This window comes from Leptonychotes weddellii, chromosome 6, assembly GCF_054177405.1.
Source record: "Leptonychotes weddellii isolate Sample4059 chromosome 6, ASM5417740v2, whole genome shotgun sequence".
In the NCBI taxonomy this organism is placed as follows: Eukaryota; Metazoa; Chordata; class Mammalia; order Carnivora; family Phocidae; genus Leptonychotes; species Leptonychotes weddellii.
In genome coordinates, this window is record NC_138374.1 from 114273049 (window position 1) to 114284021 (window position 10973).

The following is a 10973-nucleotide window of genomic DNA, read 5'->3' on the forward strand; positions in this document are numbered from 1 at the left end:
GATGGGAGCAAGACAAGGCAACCTGTGACCCAGGAAGGGCACACAGAGGAGGGAAGGTGCTGGCCTAGGGCCTGCAAGCCTCTGCGGGTCCCTTCCCACCCACTCCACGAAGGTAGAATTGACCAGCCGTGGTGACCAGCTAGCTACAGCATGAGATCTGAAAGAATCCAGAAAAACTTTTTTTGGGGATTGAAAACTGTTTCCCAGTGTTGCCATCCACTGGGATGGGGAATGTGGAAGGAGCGAGCGTACGTGGAAATGGGAGTTTAGTTATAGACATGCTGAACTTGAGATGAGACCCCAACATCATGTTTCTGTCAGCGTTTGTAGAAAAGAAAGAAGATTCCAGATTTCTTTTCTAGAGCACTTTCCTTTGCCTCCCTTAGGAATGTTCCAGGCAGAGTGAGAGGCAGAGTCTGTGTCTGGTGGTTGCCTGTGGCCGGGAGGAGAGGCACAGCCAGAATTGCCATGGGGTGGAGATTTGGGGTTCCCACCCAGGCCTGGCCTATGGGTCCTTAGCCAAGACCCCAGCCGAACCTGGAACCTTCAGTCCTTCTTGAGCTTTGGTGCACCACCAGGCACCTCAGCTCCAGCCTGGAGCCCAGAAGCCAGGAAGTCAGACAAGTCCAAGGGATGTGACATGTTGGTGATAGGGTTCTATCCAGGCAACAGACGCCTGATTTGAGGGGGCTCCTCTCCTCTCACCTTCCATTGTCCCCCTCCACCTCCCTCTCCAGGTGGTCCTACCAGCTACTATACCAGCAGCACTGAAATCGTTTTCTAGCTGACCAGATAGATGACCTTGAAAAGTTGGATACCTAAGCAACCAATGGTACTTGAAGCAACAAATAGTACTGGAAGCATTCTGCAGTTCACGCTGATCAGCTAAACACTCTACGAAGTTCCTCTTTACACACTGACAACCGGGATGCCAATTCCCAGTAATTCTTATCTTTACATTCTAGAGGATTCCCTGAAGTCCATTATTAGGTAACATTTGATTAACCCGGTTTGATTTATTGCAGGTACTTCCACTGGAGACCGGATTTAAGCTAATTTCCCTAAAGAACTACCACTCATTAGTCATTAATTGGAGTCTTATCTGTAATTTAATTGTGAAGGCTAAGCATTTATTTTAGGAAAGGCTCAGTGCTTTGATGACAGTCGTTTATTCTGTGCAAATAATGGGTGAGGTTGGGCTTCCATTTGGCCAAGTTTGCTGCTCACACCTTTGAGATCCCAGCAGCTTGTCGCTCTGGTGGGAAGCTTAAGGACTTAAAGACCAAAGAAGAAATAGGTAGACAATGGCCACCCCTGACAATGATCAGGAACAGTTGACCCTGGTGGCCATTACTGAGGACTGTTCATTCTAACCAGGTTAGGAATATGAACCTCAGTTTCCAATTGACGTGATGAGTGAAGAAGAATAAACTTAGAAAATATGTCAGCCACTCCAGAGCCTATCAGCTGTGTAGTAGAGACGAGTACGCTTGTCCTTTACTGCCCCTAGCTCCCCAGTGAGAAGCAGGGCAACTGAAGGTGGTGGGATTGTATCCACCTAGGAGCTTGGGAGGTACCAGGGACAGAGGAAATGAACTTGAGGGGAGCAGACCCCCCCCCCTTTGAATGTGTAGTTTAGTGTTTTTAGTGGATAGTAAGGGAGTGAATGTAGACTTGAGAGCCAAGGTGTTGCACCCAGGCTTGTGGGGATCTCCTCATCTCCAAGGGCAGTGAGTCAGGGGGAGCTAAGAGTCATGCAAATGACGTAGGTATTCCTCTCCGGCCCTTCCAAGAAGGTGAGACTGTAAACACAGGGACACAGACTCCAGAAGAAAACCCCACAGATAGGGCAGATGAAGCCAGTCTGTGACTCCCAGTAGGCCTAACCCTGACTGGTTGTTGGAGACAAATAGGCCCTGGGGCGGGGGGCTGCTCCCTTCTGCACCCTCACCTTGGTCTGTGAGCCTACTCTGGGGCTTCCTCCTTCTCTTCCTTAGGCAGAGTTTCTGGGAGTGGGGAGTTGACAGCCCTCTTCAGGAGCAAGTCTGGAGGGCAGATATGGGAGAGATGGTCCCGCTAAGCCCAGAGCAAGTACAGAATGGGTCCCAGAGCCTGGAAGGTTAAACTGGGCGAAGTCCCAAACAGGGGCCCGGAAGAATTGGGTGGGGGCTAGAATGTATCACGCTCCGAATCCCCAGACTTCTGTAATGATTCTGAAACTTATAATTTGCAAGAAATCAGACAAATTCAGCCTAAAGCAGTTGGAGTTAATAAAATTTTTAGTAGATGTTCATGGTCCATTCAAATTCTAGCTCCTGCTATCTCCCCAGCTAGTCCTTATGTAATTTATGTCCAGAATCTTCTCAATTTTCCACCCACCTTCTCCCTTCAGCCAGTAGTTGGAAGATACAGCATCCCATGAAGAGAACCCCAGCTTCTCTTCCTTTGATTGTTCTTTGTGAGGCCCTCCCTCTGCCCGCAGCAGAACTGCCTTCATCCTCTGAACTGTGGGCAGGGGGCCAGGATCCCCTTCAGCCTGGAGAGATGGAAGGGTGTGGCGAGGGGGACATGCTGGTTGGCCTGCAGGGAATGGACAGTGTCTGACCTCAGTCACGCTGATTTATTCACCTCCCACTTTCCTGCAGGGCCCCTGGTAATGTCACACCAGAGGAGAGGCAGGGATTAGGGAGGGGAAACCCACAAATTCCCACTCTACAACCCTGCCTGCTGGTGGTGGGATGAGTGCTGGCCAGAGAGCATGTTCATTAGTTGGAAGGGACTGGACCTCTTGGGATTTAAGACGGAGCACATAGACTGTTGCAGTGTCCATGAGTAAGGAAGCGTGCCACAGAATGCTGGCCAGGCTTTCCTCTGGATCTCGAGGTGTTTGTGGATCTGGTCTTCACCCAGCCGGTGGACCACACCCAGCTTCCTTCATGGTGGTAAAAAGAGCAGGGCTCCCAGCACGTGGTGACCACCAGCAAGATAGCTGCTCAGCTGTCTTTTGGAGCTGCTTTTGGAACCCTACCAGGTCCAGTCCTTAGGAGGCACCTGAGGGGGTTGTCTGCACCACCGAGGGGGAGGGGCAGGAGCGGCGGCCACCCCCTCCCTCCACATCATCACAGACGCTCTTCTAGCACCCAGTCTTTATTCATTTTTTAAAAAAGAAATCCAAATAAGTTAGCAAAAAAAAAAAAAATTACAAAACAATGTCAAAACCACACAATGCTTAGTTAAGAAAAGAAATCACCCCGAGAGCCCCTGCCCCCCTCCCTGCCTGTCCCTGGCAACTTGTGCACAGGAGACCTTGGTCAGATGGCAGCTTTACAAACAACACAAAACATAAAACCACTGGAAGGTTCCCAGGATTCACTGCAAAAGCTTGGCCCCCCAGGGACTTGGGAACAGAGGATTGTTCCTCTCCCTTTCTTCTCCCTCGATTCAGGGCAGGCCCAGCCCAGCCACTGGCATCGGGAAGAGACAAGAACAGGACATGTACACAGCCCGTCCTGCTTAGGACACGGTCTTCAGCTCTCAGACTGTTTCTCTTGAGGGGGTGGAATTGGCTGCATTATGAAAAAAGGGAAGCTCCTGAGTTTGCCCCCTTGACGGGGCCCACGCGAGGGGCACTCTGGTCCCCTGCTTTATCTCCCTGGAAACAGGATGCTCCTTGCTGTAAGGAGTCAGCTAAATGAGAGCATCCATTCCCTCTCTGGGTGGCGAGTTACCCTTATATGGAGGAGGAAGGGGCTAGTCTGGCATTTGGCAGCCCCAGGGCTGGCTTTCCGGCATCAGGACAGCCTGGCTTAGGAAGCCCATGCTGCCGAGGTGGTGGCATCTGTGGCCAGCGTGGGGGTCCCACGGACCACCCGGCCTGGCAGACGGTCTCAGTTAGGTATGGTTTCATCGGGAAAGGCCACAGAGACATCTTCCACTGTGATGCTGTCCACAATGGAGGTGAGAGAGTGCAGGTTGTGAGCATCCGTAGGGTCAGCCGTGAGCAGGTGATCTGTAAGGAGAAGGGGGGAGGATGTTACCTGGGTGGCGAAGGGGGTTTCAAGACCCAGGACAGGGAGTGAGCTCTTTGGGGCTGCCACAGGTTTTCCCGGACAGATAGGTGAACAAAACTCAAGAATCCTACTCCCCAGCCCATGCCTTTCCCAGTGCCATGCGTGTGTGCAATGAACGCGTGTGCCTCCTCTCTGAACTCCCCTAGTTGGGTTAGAATTTGAAAGCAGCTACTCCGAGGTGGAGCCAGGACGGCATATCCTGGAGACTGGAACTGCCCTTTGCTGGCCCAGTCACGCTGCACTGACTCAGCAATTCCCAGGGACCCCTGGGGCAGAGACATTCTCCTCTCCAGGGAGAAGGTCAGGCCCCAGGCACGGGCTGGGGAGCTGTAGGAGGCCTAGACTGATCCTTAGCTGGTCAAGGTCTCAAGGAGGCATAGGGCCTTGTGGCCCACCATTTGGGGCCCCGGGTTCAGCAGTTCCCTGGAGAGACCAAAGGAAGAGGGCTGGAGCAGAAGTAAGGTAAAAGGAGGCAACTGGGCCCAGAGACAGGCTGATGGGGTTGAGCCAAAGTTCTGAGGGTGAGGGTCTCACTTACCCCCTGTGCTGGGGCCAAACTCCAGTGTGCTGCCCCACTCTGGACTGCAGGAGGCGCTGTGGGAGCTGCATTCACTGGGCACCTGCAAGACAGGGTGAAGGCCCAAGGTCAGAGCACAGGCCATTTTTGGTGGTGTCTCTCTGTCCAGTTCCAATGAGCAAAAGCTCCCATTGTGGGGTTGGAGGGTGGCACATAAGCTGCAGCCCTCCAGCCCAGGGCACCCTCAGCCTCAGGATCTTCACAATCAGCAACTTTCATGCCCCCGCCTGGCCACAGGAGCCCCTGCTTCCAGGCCTTTCCTGTCCTCCATCCTGGGTGGTGATTCTGTCCTGGCAGGACACCCAGGATCAAGGGGTCCCTGGTTTTCCTGACCCTAGGATAAGGGTGGAGGATAAGGGTGAAGGAAGCAGGTGCAGGCTGGCTGGGGCTCTGGGAGAGACACTGGGTAGGTGTTCTCTCTGCTCAGCCACCTACACAGGATGGTGTGGGGCGGGGGGTACAAAGTGGCACTTGGCCACTTTCAGGCCCCATCCCCAGGCGCTGGGATTAATTCTCACTCCCACCCAGGCTGACTCTGGACTTGCTCTTGGATCCCTCCTTCGGTCCTCTGCCACCCCTCTCCACATTTGCTTCTCCCCACTGCCTTTAGCTTGGCCTGAAAGGACAAAGGGACACCGGAGGTCAACCGGACAGCCCAGCTCTGACAAAGGAGGGGGTCCTGTGGCCCTGTAAGATCCCACCTGCCACCTACTCCAACTCTCTGACCGAGCCCCACGCTCGGGTCCCCGGGCCGTCCAGGTGCCTCCTGTGCCCCTCCCCCTGGGGCACCTGGGTGGGACAGCCACTTACCCCTGGCTGGGGCCCGCCCCCGCCTCGGTAGCGGAGGTCCCGCTCTTCCTGGTTGAGGGAGCTGAGCAGGGCCTGCAGGCGCTCGATGTACTGGATGGCGCTGCGCAGGATCTCCACCTTGGGCAGCCGCTGGTTGGGGTTGAGCAGGGTGCTCCTCTTCAGGGCCTCGAAGGCCTCATTCACCTTCTTGAGCCTGCGCTTCTCCCTCAGTGTGGCCGCACGCCGCCGGTCCACTGACACTGACTTCCTCTTACACACCTTGCACGCCCACGGCAGGCACTGGCCCAGGCAGTGCTCGGGGGTCCCCAGCCCCTTGTCCTCGAGGGGCCCTCGGGCCTCGGGGCTCAGGCTGAGCTCAGTCCGCTCGTAGCCTGGCGGCTCGAAGGCCTGGAGGTGGACGGGCAGGTAGTTCTCCCCGTCATAGAAGTGGGGTTCCTGGTAGAAGTAGGGGGATGTCTCATAGAGCTCCATGGGGTCGGAAAAGCCTTGTTCCTGCCACTGGCCCCCAAGCTCCTGCAGCCCCTCACGCCAACTGCTGGGTGCCATTTAAACCCTCCCTGCTGGCATGGAACCAGAGATAAATATAGCCAATGCCGCAGAAACCTGAGCCCCCCCTAAGCTGTTGCTGCACATCAAGACGTTTACAGTGGATTAGATGTGATTCCCTTCCCTCTCCCCCCAGCCCCCACCCCCCCCACCCCCCCCAGCCTGCCTGCCCCAGCCTGGGCTGGCTCCTGTGCACGGGGAGGGAGGCCGTCGGTGTAATTTGATTAGTTTTCATTTCTCAGCAGCCCCCGTGGGGCAGGGGAGGTGGGGGAGGACACACATTCTCCTCTCATCTGCTCCTTTCAATTACTCCTAGCCAGGCGGCCTGCCTGCTTTCCCCTTGCTAGTCCCAAAGAAGTGTGTGTGTGTGGGGGGGAACTGAGGGGAGGGAACAAGGAAGGGCAGGGTTCAGGCTGGAAGGGGACTGAAGAAGTCAATGTGTCCATCCCCCTGCCTCCTGACAGCACTTAACCAGCATCCATCCATCAGAAGCATGAGACCACTTCAAATTCGGGGCATGTTTGGGGGCTCAATGTCCAGGGTGAGAAGGAACCTGGACTTCTGGGTTTCCAAAGCAGCCTGGACATCTTAGGTCTCATAGGTCTCCTGTAACGGGGGAAATTGAGGCAAGAAGAATTTTTTGGTCCTTTTGGCAGGGGTCAGAAGTTTTCCCTTTGACACAGCTGGTCAGGGGCAGAGCAAGAATGAGGACTTACAGGCTACCGCTCGCCACCTTCCCCGCAGGAGCAAGGTCAGGATCTATTAAATCCTCTGTCTCCTCCCTCTCTCCCTCTGGATCATTTATCCATCCTTCTGTGTTGCCTCTTCAACTCTGTTTACTGTCCCATCTGGGCACCCAGCTTCTCCTGGCTGCTTACTGTGGGTGGGATGGGAGGGAGAGAAAGCAGAGCCCTCCAGACTCACTTTGAATCTCGCCTCTCCTTGACCACCTGGTGTGGTGGTTCTGCATCTTCTCATCTAAGCCATCAGTTTTACACGTAGCATGTAGGTCTCAAATGTCGGTGGGAGGAAGGACTACTACATCTTCAGGCTTCTCAGTCCATGGTCACCTCTCAGCAGAGGGTTTGGGGTCTGAGAGGACCAATGCTCCCAAGACTGTGGCCTGGCCTGAGAGACCAGCAGTGAACAAGCTCAGCCCTAGGGCTGAAGAGTTACAGGGATGCCCCAGGCAGGGTCTCTGCCCTCAAGGACCTGACCATTAGTAGACCCCAGTGGTCACCTAGTTCCCCCCAACCCATGATGCCTGAATCCCCTTCACGGGTGGCCACTGTCCAGCTGCTGCTGACCTCACAGGGCAGCCTGTTTCACTGATGTGCAGCTCTGGCCACAGGGAGGCCTTCTGGATTTTGGACTGTGATGTGCTCCCCCAAAATCCTTTGGTCCCGTTTTTTCTCTAGGGTCCTGTGGATTAAGTCTGATCCCTCCTCCACTTGACATTTGAGATTGATGTTGTAAGTTCCAACCGGTGGCAATAAGAGGAGGAGGAATGGTGCTGGGGACTCAGAGAGGACTTCTCAGGGGTGGTGAGACCCATATGGAGCTTGAAGGAGCCGGCTTTCTTGCCGCTCATGGTTTATGGTGAGGAGCCAGGAAAGTGCTGGTGTCTGTTTGGGGTAGGGACCAGAGATGAGGAGGGGTCGCAGCTGGGCAATAAAAAAAAACCCAAGCATGTTGAGGGAAGCAGTGAGGTCTTCATTGGGTTCTTGGCCTTCCCAGTGTGGCAGCAGGGGGGGCTCTGGATTCTCAACCCTGCTTTGACCCTGCTTTGACCAGCTGGGCTGAAAAAGAAGTGCTATTTCTAACACACATCCCGCCAAGCAAAGAGAAAAGAAAAACCTTGCCTCGGTTTACACCCTAGTCCTATGAGCCCTGAGGAAAGAAGTGATGTGGAAGTTACTATGGAAACCGAAAAATTGCATCGTTTGGTCCTTTTGGGATACAATCTGTCTTGCCCCTAAACAGGTGTTCACATCCTCTAAAAATGGAAGCAGGAAAGCTGGGCTTGTTCTGATTTCCAGGATCTTACTATCTAGTTGGCGAGCATGGACGCCGAAATGTGAATGTTAAACTGTAATGTAAGAGAGAGCTATTTTAATTCAGTAGGAAACATGGGGGCCGTGATCGATTGCAAATGAGTGGGCTCATCAACCCAGCATTTCGGGAGTTTATAGAAAGTCAAAATCACCAAAGTCTGGTCTCCGTGGAAGGCTTGAGGAGGAGGAGAGTGCTGGGCTGGCTCCTGGAGAACAGGTGGGATTTAGATGAGAAGAGAGGAGGGGAAGGTGGCTCTGGGCAGAGGGTTTGCACAGCTCTCGGGCTTCCGGTAAGGAGGCGATTCGACAAGTCTGTAAAGATGGGAGGAGGCCCAGCTGGACATGGGCGGACTCGAAAGCTGAGGCCATAGAAAACCATAGCAGTGATCCAGGAGTGAGGTGCTGAGGGTTCGAGCAACCCACTCAGAGGCGGGAGGATGGATTCCTCCAGGAGAGCGAGTGTGTTTCAGCTGGCAGAGGGCGTGCGTGCGCGTGTGTGCGAGAGGACCATGGTCATTGTAGTAATGAAAGAGCTCCTTGCTTTGTCCTCTCCACTCCTGGCCTGTATCCCAGGCTATTGCCCTGGTTGTCACCGCCTCCAGGGGACCAGAAGAGCAGGAGTGGGGGAGGGAAAACCTGGCCCTACCCCAGGTGTGTATCTATTTATTCACTCACTCTTTCAATCAAGAAACATGTATTGCACACCTTGTGCTGGGTGTTGGGGTCACCCATGTGAATAAGAGGTGGTCTTTCTGCCTGCAGCATAGTCACAGTTGAGTAAGGAAGAGGAGTACACAAAGTTATCTAACGAAGGTAGGCAGTGTTAGCTGGTAAAAAGTGCCATGCTATAATCCAGAGAAAGAATTTACTAACTACGCCCCTTCCTTGGCTGAACCCATTTTCCTAGGGGCCCACTCTGCGTCAGTCCCCGGGGCTGGGGCCGGACCTGGGTGAGAGCAGGAAATAGGCTCAGTGCCTACTCTCTGGTGGAGGTGTGAGTTTGGCCTTGTGTGTGTGATGTTCGTCTCTAACCAAGGGTGAGGGCAGAGCTGGAAGGTTAGGGTGATCTTTTGTGTCTGGGTTTCAATGAAGCCCTGTCTGTAGATGTGTTTGTGAATGTCTGTCCATGTAAGTGGCCTGAGGACCATGCCAGGGCCTAGCTGTGGGGCACAGACCATCCTAGGACTGAGAAGATAGAGTGGCCCAGGCATCTCTGACCTCAGAACCCTGTTGGGGGGATTGGTCCTCTACCCACCTTGTTCCTCTTTCATAGCTGCGCTGTGGAGCAGCCACATCTAGGGGCTTGGCCTTCCTCCCCTGCACACTCGTCCACCCCATGCAGGCTGCCCTCTGATGGATGGGAACACATTGGTGCCAAGCACAGAACAGCCTTTGTGCTCGGCCACCAGTGGTGATCCATCAGCTCTAACCTGACAGCAGGGCGTCGGGCCTTAATCCCCACCCCTGCTGGCTTGGGCACACAGGGCCCCCTGCCCCAACTGTAGCCTCCTCCAGCCGTCCTGCTCCTTCCAGAGGAAGCCCTTATCCCTGGCTGGGGCTCCAGGGCCAAGCTGTTTGTGCCCCCACCCTGTCTGTCTCAACTCAATTCTGTCTATTTGCATGCTGTGCTGATCTCATTTGCATGGTAGTAGTTGGGTTTCAAAATGCCCAGAAATCCCCTTCACCTGCCTCTCGGGTCCTTCCTTCCCCCTCTGCTACACACCCAGCCCTACTCTCTGACTTCCAGTCCCTGCTGGCCTCACAGGTGGGCTGACCTGGGCTGCCATGTTGCTTGGCCAACATCAAAGCGAGTTTCCCATTCTGGAGTCTCAAGTGCCTGGCAATAGAGAAGCAAAAAGGAGAAGAGTCTGGAAAGGGTGGGGGCTTCTGGCTTCTCCAAACAGGCCCCACTTTTTGTTTTCTTAGTCTGGGTCTCTGGGTGTTATGGATGAGAATTAGGTGGGGGTTTGGTGGCAGGAATGTGTGTACATTTCTAGGACCTAGATGCATGAATGTGGCATACAAATCAGCTTGATTATTTGGGGAGCAGTAACCTCACAGCAGGGTGAGAACCCATCACAGAATCATAGAATGTCAGAGCTAGGAGGTAGCCTAAGGATTAGCTAGCTAGTCCACCTTCTTTCTTCTACACACTGGGAAACTGAGGCCCAGAGGCGGGATGTGACTTGCCCAAGGGTGCACAGAGCACCAGTATCAAAAGTGTGAAGGGTTTTGGCTCTTGGACTGCCTGATTTTAGGCCTTGGGGCTGAATCCAGCTGTCTCCTTTCCCTCCCTGAGGCTGACAGTGAGGAACATGCTTCACGTGAGTACGTGCCTTCCAGGTGGGAGACAGTGAGGGAACTGGAGGTGCTCTAGGCTTTGAAGGGAGAGTCCAGGAGACTTGAAGACAGGAAAAGGGGGTGAGAGACACTGGGCTGGGGAGACCGAGGGAAGCCTGGGGGTTTGAGACAGGAGGAGAGGTCTAGAGGCAGATGGGAGCCCCAACTGAGAGGTGAGGAGCAGGGGGGCCCCAGGCCTCCGGAGGCCACACATTGTTTCCACTGAGGACTGAGCATCAGATAACCACTGGGAAATCCGTCCCTGCCTGGAATCTGGAGCTGAGAGCCAGGCTCATTCATCAAGAATCTCTGGCCTTGGGGTGGGGGAAGGTATGGGCCTGGAGGCGGAAGGGAATGGGTCCCCAGGGAGTGGGGGTCATGGGGGTGGTGATTGTTGGACACAAAGCACAGAGCTAGGTTTAAAAATAACCAGACCAGGTTTCAGCAGAGTGTGTGACCGTGTGAACCTGAGGGCCTTTGGAAAAATGGGTGAGGATTTCTTATGAGTATTCCATGTTCCTATGTGAGCTGGGCCTTCAGCTCTGGATCAAGACAAAGACTGTGAGGAAGTTAAGG

General features: G+C 54.3%; 1 protein-coding gene across 1 annotated transcript; it reads right to left on the bottom strand.

Moving 5' to 3' along the window:
• Positions 1-3131: 3131 nt before the first annotated feature.
• Positions 3132-6009, bottom strand: MYOG (myogenin). The gene is made up of 3 exons (XM_006731560.2): positions 5458-6009; positions 4609-4690; positions 3132-4009 (listed from the first exon to the last, which is right to left on the bottom strand). The coding sequence occupies exons 1-3, from the start codon at positions 6001-6003 to the stop codon at positions 3888-3890; spliced, it is 750 nt and encodes a 249-aa protein (XP_006731623.2). The 5' UTR covers positions 6004-6009; the 3' UTR covers positions 3132-3887.
• Positions 6010-10973: the final 4964 nt, after the last annotated feature.

Coding starts and splice junctions, on each gene's coding strand:
- MYOG (XM_006731560.2), bottom strand. CDS start 6,003: ATGGCACCCAGCAGTTGGCGTGAGGGGCTGCAGGAGCTTGGGGGCCAG. Junction 4,691..5,457: donor GGGGCGGGCCCCAGCCAGGG/GTAAGTGGCTGT, acceptor CCTGTCTTGCAG/GTGCCCAGTGAATGCAGCTC. Junction 4,010..4,608: donor GTTTGGCCCCAGCACAGGGG/GTAAGTGAGACC, acceptor TTCTCCTTACAG/ATCACCTGCTCACGGCTGAC.